Source organism: Zosterops lateralis (assembly GCF_965231275.1).
Source record: "Zosterops lateralis genome assembly, chromosome: 8".
In the NCBI taxonomy this organism is placed as follows: Eukaryota; Metazoa; Chordata; class Aves; order Passeriformes; family Zosteropidae; genus Zosterops; species Zosterops lateralis.
In genome coordinates, this window is record NC_139768.1 from 28,379,812 (window position 1) to 28,388,403 (window position 8,592).

General features: G+C 38.0%; 1 protein-coding gene across 1 annotated transcript in view; it reads right to left on the minus strand.

Annotated features, from left to right (window-relative positions):
* CFAP46 (cilia and flagella associated protein 46) overlaps positions 1–7,816 on the minus strand; it is a gene marked incomplete at its 5' end in the record, with an annotated part of 66,694 nt that extends 58,878 nt beyond the window's left edge. The window contains 6 exons of the mRNA XM_083866277.1: positions 1,257–1,380; positions 2,697–2,861; positions 3,369–3,433; positions 6,209–6,340; positions 7,320–7,444; positions 7,768–7,816. Of these exons, the coding sequence (XP_083722403.1) occupies positions 1,257–1,380; positions 2,697–2,861; positions 3,369–3,433; positions 6,209–6,340; positions 7,320–7,444; positions 7,768–7,816 (660 nt within the window). The remainder of the gene's footprint in view (positions 1–1,256; positions 1,381–2,696; positions 2,862–3,368; positions 3,434–6,208; positions 6,341–7,319; positions 7,445–7,767) is intronic.
* Between the last annotated feature and the right edge of the window lie 776 nt (positions 7,817–8,592).

Here is an 8,592-nt window from a genome sequence, read left to right on the forward strand (position 1 = left end):
TAATCTATATTGTTCCGCATAGATAATACAAGAATCACCCAGTAGAGCTATACTGACATTCCAATAGTCAGGATCAGAACTATTACCACTAATATAAATGTGGAACTACCTTTTGAGCTAGAATCCTAATTAATGTATTTTTTTACACCTTCTGATAAAACTCGTTCTGAAATAATCTCATCCAGATGAGAGAAACAAGCCAAATTAAATTTTATCTGTACTTATAGAATATAGGCAGGAAAAAAAATTTATGAAGACATTACAAAAAACTGCAGTTACTTCAATTTAACTGTAGAGTTGCATATTAATAGTGTGCAGACCATTTCTTCTGACTCTCACACTGACTGCCCACAACTATCAACACTGATTACTTAAGCTGTACTGGAACACTGTGTTTTGCAGAACTCCAGTAAGCTGCTACTAAAGCACTCAATAGTTTGGATCATACTTCTGTAGCCCAAGCACCGTTTTAGAACTACTTCATTCTTCTCTTTAAGAACATTGTCAAACAGCTTTGCTCAATAATTCCTCTAAAAAATACAAAAGCAATTTCAAGCTTGCCCTGGGATGATTGCTTCATTATTATCACACCTCTGGAATGTTGTATATTGGTTCTCTTAATTCTAATATTAGAGAAATATGTAATACAAATATACACTTTTGAAATGCAGTGATTGGGGGGTGGACAGAAAAAGAAAACAGACAGTGTAGTACAATGAAAGAAAATATGCCTGCAACAAATTCAAGTTTTATTTGCCTCTTTCTGCTTTTCCTGCATTTGTCTTCACCCTCTTATTTCCCAAATTAAGGGCATGCAAGAAATGTGAACTATTGTCATATCCTCCAATTTCCAGAATTATTTATAGGGTTCAAGCTGAATCACTTAAGTATTTATCACCATAAGAGAAGTCAACAGATACTAAATGTGCCCTCAGTAGCATAAGTCAGGTTAAACTGCTCTCACTACACCTTCTCTTTCAATAGTAATTAATCCCAAACAGAATTTTTAGTGTTAGCCACAGTTATTCCCATTATATTATGATGTGTCATAAAAACATGGAGCAGTAGGGAGCTCTTTAGCTTATAGTATCAAAAATACATAATTTGTGAAAATCTCTGCATGCCTACTCAATTGTTTGGTAGCTCACAAAATTTAAATAAAGAAAGCATCTTATATAACAATTATAACTATGATCTTATGAAACGTAGACAGAGTTCATGTCTTAAAGGGAATTTAAAATATTTTTCAGCATTACCATTAAAGAAAATATTTGAGAGTATTTCTCTGGAACATTTTCCTTAATAAAGACTGCTGCAGTAGATGAAAACTCTTTTGCTTCTTCCAGTCTTGAAGCATCGAGGAAGCACTCAAGTAAATTTCTGCAGATAAAACAGATGTTTTTATTAAATATTTATTAACACTTCCCCAAAAAATTCTTAGCTATGCTTTTTAACACTCCTTGTATCCAAAGTACCACCTCCAAATGCAGTACAAGCGATTAGTGTTATAAAGCATTGACTCAACACAGAAGAGATCCTCTAATTTCTACATTTTTGCTTCTTCCAGATATATTCAGCTGTTAACATATTTAGTGCAGATCACAACAAGAATCTTTGAAAATTTTGCGGTTTTTTGTGAAAACTTTTCTTACACAAGGTATCTGGAATTAAAAAGATTAATTATTTAAAAGTGTAAGAGAAAAACATTTCTGTGAGATGTATTCTAAGATTCTCCCTTAACTACTGGAAAGTCTAGTATTTCAAAGCCATTTAGCAAAAGAAGACTATTCATATGGGAAACTGTGATCTATCTACTGGATTTTCTATACTTTATCTGATTTGACTGAAAAAGAACCTGTGACTCCACGAAATAAATTAACAAAAGTTATAATCATAATTTTAAAAAAAAGTTTATAAATAAATACAACTTTAGAACAAATAAATGCAATCATTAGTTTTATAACACAAACTCACTGTGTGCATTTGTTTGTTCTCATCAATACCCCAGCAAGAGTTTGGTACCAAGAAGCTGCATGAATGGTATTCCAGATAGTCCTTAGCACACCCTTTGGAATGTTTTGTTACTTCCCTTCAGTTTCAGTTTATGAAGAAAATGCTATATAGCAATAAACCACAGTCATAGACCAAGGAAACAGACAAGTTCACAAACAGAAAGGGAAAAAACTATGGTAGGAGTGCAAGAGGAACTGGAATCAGTCTGTTGAACAGGGGATCAAAACATGTCTGCAAAAAGGTTGTGGGACCTTGAAAAATTACATAGGCACTCCTCCTTTTGCACATAAAACTATTTTTCTCAGTACAGTAATCTCAAGGTTTATGCTCCAGCTTTCTTAAGGAAATGCAAGAACGGTAAGACATTGATATTTATACACCATTTATTTCCAATTACCATCAATGACTCAAACACTACATCCAAAATGACTGTGAACCTTCAGATCTAACCTCAGGTACAGCTATCTCTGTCACTAAAACTTCAAGCTTAAAGTAAACATTGAAATGAAGCACCTTTTATGTTCAGTACATTTATATCTCTTCAAAAAGTTATTAATTAAGCTTTTCACAATAAATACATCTACAGCATTACCAGTGAAATATACCTTATTAAAGACTACCTCAGACAGCAGTCCCAAAAGGACTACAGAATGCCCATATGAAAAAAATACAATTAAACTTACATCATGAGTTCTGCTCGCCATTCATTGTCTTGCTCTTCAATTTGGTTTAATGCTGTAACAATCTGTGAAAGGCTGGGAATAAGGCAGTAGCGGAATCCAGGCTTGAGAAATGGCCTCACATGCTGCCAATAAAGAACTGAAGCATTATATATCAAAAAAGAATACCTGAAAAATAAGAATTAAAAAAAACCCTTAATATTTCACGAACTTGAATAAACATAAAATTACAGCTTGAGTACTGCAAGACACTTCTAAGAAGTTAAAAAGTGCAACTTTTACTTTTCATTGGAAGCAATCCTGACTATGAACTGAAAAGACCAGTACAGCACAAGATTATTTTAACTCTTGCAACTATACTCATTAATTAACCACTTAAAAATGAGCTAACTTGGTGCTCTCATTCTATAGATCATAACTATAAAAAGGTAAGAAATGCTGAGATATCTACCAGCTTTAAACAGGATCGTTCATCCTGTCAACATAAGACTGCAGTATCCTTATGTTGTTACAGCACACACAGCAGTAACAGAAGTCACAAAATGGAAGGAAAAACCTAAAGAAAACCCAAACACCACAACTCCATGCTACTCATGAAAATCAAGACAAACAATTCAAAAGACAGATAAGTAGCATTTCCAGGTATTTCGAGTTAATCCTGTCAGTAGGGCCTACCTTCTATCATGGGTTGCAAAATCTATTGCCTTCATAAAAAACTTCACAAACCTTTCAAACTCTTCCTGGAATAGAACAAAGAAAAGCTAGTGCAATTTGCATATGGCTTTTATAAATCAGTAGATTCTATTCTTATTTCAATATGTTCATATTGCATACATTTTATTTTCAGACCAATCTCAACTAAAACATACTGCCAGAGTAAGTTGTTGTTATAGAAACAGAATAACTAAAAACTGGTTGATAGCCTATTTATATGTTCTCCTGATTTCAAATTTTGAGATAATATTTTCAACTTAGGTCATTTCTGCCAAATACTATTTATCAGGATTGAAATTTTCCAAAAGTACAAAGTCACATACTTTTTAAGCTTCCAGCAAAAAAAGTTCAGAAATTCCAAGTGCAAATCCAGTGGGGGAAAAAGGTTATATTCATTTGTCCCATTAAAAATTTCGAGGAATTATTTTCTTCAAAAAGGCTGCAACAGAAATTTGTCTGTTGCAGGCCTTGTATGCCCTTTTTATCACTAAAGGAGCTGGGAACCAGCTCTTCAGAGTGCCCCACAGAGTGCCCCAAGTCAAAGAATACCAGGCAGCAGCATTCTCTTGCTGCAAAGGTGGGTGACAGTGTCCAGGGATGCCTTAGGAGGAGTTCAGCCAGCAGGCTGAGGGATGTGATCCTTCCCTTCTACTCAGCATTGGTGAGGCCACACCAGGAACACTGTTCCCAGTCCTGGGTTCCTCAGTATGAGAGAGACATGGATGGTCTGGAAGAGTCCAAGATAGGGCTGCAAAGGTCAAGAAAGAACTGAAGTATCTCTACTTTGGAGAAAGACAGAGAGCTGAGACTGTTGAAACTGGAGAAGGCAGCTCAGGGAAGATCTCATCAGTAGTTACAAATTCCTGAAGGCAGGGTGTAAAGAAGATAGGTGAGATGCTATAACAGGATTTTTGAAAGGATGCAATGCAAATAGCAAAGCCAAAGTGGAGCTGGATGAGTAAGAATGGGATGGCACCAGAGGGGGTCTCTACAGTGTGCTAGAAAAGAGAAACTAAAGTCTCCAACAGGATTTGGACTGACTTACTGAACTCTGGGATGGCATAAGAAGGGTACTGAGCAATAAACTACCTAGATAAGGAAAAAAGCAGAGATGAAATACATACTAAAGTAGAGAAGGTGCACTTGGCCCTTAAGAACACAAGCATATTAATCAATTAAGAAGGATTCCTTAGGATGGAAACCAGGATAAGGACAAATTTATCTTTTCTAAGTGAATAATGATTACTGAGTCACACAGCATGAGATGTTGCACCACTCATACTTTCATAAATCATCTAGGAACACAGCAGTGAAAAATCTTTACAACTGATTTGAAGTGTATCTTAAAAGACCATTACAACACATGACACAAGGAACCAAGCCAGGACTGTATAATCTGGGACCACTTCTAACTTCTTGAAAGTTAGCAAGAGCTAAGAAGAAAACAGCAAATTTTGATTGAGATTCATAGAACATAACAGAATAGTTTAAACATAACTGGACATTTCAAACATGCATGAAGTTTCAAAGTGACCATTGACCAGTTATTCTGCACGTGTGCTTATAGAAGAAAGAAACTACAGAAAATGTAACAGGGAAAAGATTCTAGCTTTAAAGTTAATTCAAACATATTATTCAAAGAAACTACTAAAACATCTCTCAAGTGTATTTATGAACACAAGTGACACAAACTATGAGTTACAGAGATGGTGAAGGCCTACTGAGGAAGCCATATAAGGACTGGCTGAGGTGCCTTGGTATGTTCAGCCTAGAGGAGTCTGAGGGGAGACCTCATTGCACTCTGCAGCTTCCTCAGAGCCAGCGGAGGGGCAGCACTGACCTCTGCTCTCTGTGACCATGGGAACTGGTCAAAGGAAACTGCTGCAGCTGTGTCAGGGAAAGTTTAGGCTGGACATCAGGAAAAGGTTCTTCTCCCAGAGGGTGGTGAGGCACTGGAACAGGCTCCCTAGGGCAGTAGTCATGGCCTCAAGGCTGACAGACCTCAAGGAGCATTTGCACAACTCTCTCAGGTACAGGGTGGGATTTTTGAGGTTTTCCTGTGCAGAGCCAGGAGTTGGACTTTGATGATCGTTGTGGGTCCCCTCCAACTAAGAGTACTCTATGATTCTGAACATCTGTTAAGGCTGTTTTGGGGGGCTAGATACCATAAACAGATGATCAAAGCTGACTGATCACAGTACAAGGACAAGTGAAATACTGAAAATAGAAAACAGATCCCACTCCATTTTAAAACCAGCAGGAGACAAAAATTGCTTTTCTTATATAGGGAATTGTAACACCTCAAAGCAACACACAGAAGCAGAAGTATCTTGCTGAGCTGCTTCCATCTCTCATTACAAAAAACAACATCCAACTACTACATGGGAATGTTACTGATGAGTGCTGGAAGTACACCTGTACAACCTCTCTGAGGGCCTCTTCAGTCCTCCACAAGCCTACGAACTGCTTCTCAAATAAAATCAGTAATTATTTTAACAATTACTGTTAATTTGGTCTGAAAGTATCATATTTAAGTACAAAGTTAAGAGGGTGACTTTATTCACCTGAAAATTTTTACAAGTATTCTTTTTTATTGTCTTCTCCAAAATATATTAAATATTAGTTTGATTCAGATGGTAAGTTTTGTTTACTCACATACTTGTTAATATATTTCCTTTGATTTTTCCCATAGCCTTGATTATCCTTGTGTATTTTAAATAACTGAAAGCAACACATAAAAACCTAGGAACAAATACTTATAAAACCATGCTTAATATAAAGCAACCTTCATAATTTCTCACCAAATTATCTGTAGAGTGTGGAGCATGCAACTGGCCTTGGCACAAATATGCTCTGCCAAGAAACTGGTTCACAGGAAATCTTCCTTTAAAATACATCTGCAGACAATCACTGCTAATTTCCTGATATCCCAGCTAAAACCCAAAAAAAGCATTTCAATATTTTAAAAAATGCAACAAATAATTAAGAATTGTTAGCTTTTTAAAATGCATGCCTAATCAAGGGTAACATCTAACTCCATACCAGTATGTAAGTAATATTCCATAGAGATGCATACCAGTTGTGGTATAAGCTTATTACAATTTATTAAAGGCACAGTTTTATCATTCCAAATGTATTTAAAAAAAAAGCTTCTTTGTTTAACAAAACTCCTCAGTTAGTCCTAGAACTGCTTACAGTACCCAAAAAATGTTTCCTTTTTAAACACAATTGTTAACATAAAGACAAAATTCTCAACAGAATTTTGGGGATTTTTTTAAGGAAGGGTGTTAGCTGGCAGGATTTGTCAGTGCTACATCTCAATTTTTAGACCACAGACAGATTTTGACTGGATTGAAGCTTGGGGGGCGGAAGAAAGTTTTACTACAAATTCTGTCTGCTTAAAACCCAGTCACTTATGATCATAAACTGAATATTAACAAATACTTCAAAATTAAAAATCTCTACCACATTTTATAGAAGTCATTTCAATTAACAACACCCTTTCATCATTAGAATGGACCAGGGTTATTATTTTTATTAGGGTTCTTTTGTCTGGTATGGATGTTCACAAATGTATTTTCTTCAGTCATAACCAAACTGCTTAATGCTGAGTTTTCCATAACAAGAAAAAACAGGCACGGCAAATATTTTTGTGTACATTATGGTACACCTTGCTAATTTGGATACGATCACAAACCTTACTTTGCTGACTGACTGTAAAGGAATGAGGATTTAGGGGTGGAGTTTTAAGGGAAAATGCATGTTTAAACAATTGCTCTCCAAAACCACAAGAGTGTAATACTTTCCTCAGGTACTTCTGAGATTTTTAATACAGCAACTGTAACAGCTGTAAATACAGCACATCATATATATGGTTTTATTTAATACAGATAAAAGACCTAAATTACAAACCTGAAGCGCTTGCTCAGCACATAAAACATATAAATCGGTGCTGATGTTATCTGATGAATTAAGTGCAGCTTGTCCTTCATTGGCTGATTTGATTAACTCGTAAGCATTCTTCAAAGCCTGAACATCTGAAATAAAAAAAGGAAAAGAATTTTTGCTTCCAGGTCTACTGACATGATTGCATTCAAATGAGCCACAAGATATCCAGCCTCTGCTCTGCAGAAATAAATAAGGATTTATTTAAAAAGAAAATAACGTCACACCAACATTGTTCAAAGTTAGGCATAGTTCTAAGATGAAGCATTAACAATTCTCTCGCTATTTAAAATCACTAACGTTAGCACACCAGAAAGTGAATTTAGAAAACAGGTTCGGATCAAGCTGTTTTCCTGTTTGAAGTCGGACTTTAATTTCACTTCTTTCTCAGCCGGTGCCGGTGCCGCCCGCTCACCTCCGGCGCTCTGGGCGGCGAGCAGCCGCTCCCGCACCGCCAGCTCCATCCCGCCGGGCCGGGCTCACGGCCTGGGGCCGCCCTCAGCCGCCGGCTCCAGGCCTTCCCAAAGCTCCCGAGCGCTTGCCCGGACAGCCGAGGGATGCGGCTGCCGGAGGGGCCCGCCGGACACCCGCAGGCTGGCCCGGGGTCTCTGGCGGTTCCCACAACACAACATGGGCGTGTATCCCGGCAGCGCTCCCACAACACAGGCGGCCTGCCCTCCCTTTCTCCCTCCCTGCCCCTCCCTCCCTCCCTCTCTCCCCCCGGCGCCGCTGCAGGCCGCGGTCGCTGCCGGGGGAGCTGCTGGACGCGGCCGCGGCACCGGGGCGGGCACGGGCCCGGGTCACCTGGCAACCACCGGTGCCCTCCTGCCGAGGAGAGCAGGGCTAAGAAATGATGCCACCCGTCATTTTTGTCCCTGTGTTGAGAGCTCCTAACGTGAAAGCTTTTGAAATAAAGCATACACCCCCAGTGGCTGAACCCATGGACTGAAGCAGAACGAAATGCCCAAGAACATTGGGGTCATATCTGGCGGTGAAAATGTTTAAGTCATAAATGAATAAATTATAATAGTTCAGTCTTTGACACTGTGCTGAGTCTGGCTGTATCATCTCCAATTTCAGTGGAAAATTATTGGCTGCTATATAAGGAAGAGTGGTCCCATGGTTTATGACTGTCAAAATCTACCAATTATGTCGTGGTAAAATGACCAGGAAAACATAGAAAGGGAAAACAAACAAGACCAAGTTAAAAACAGTCATTTCAATCCATTTTAAAATTAAC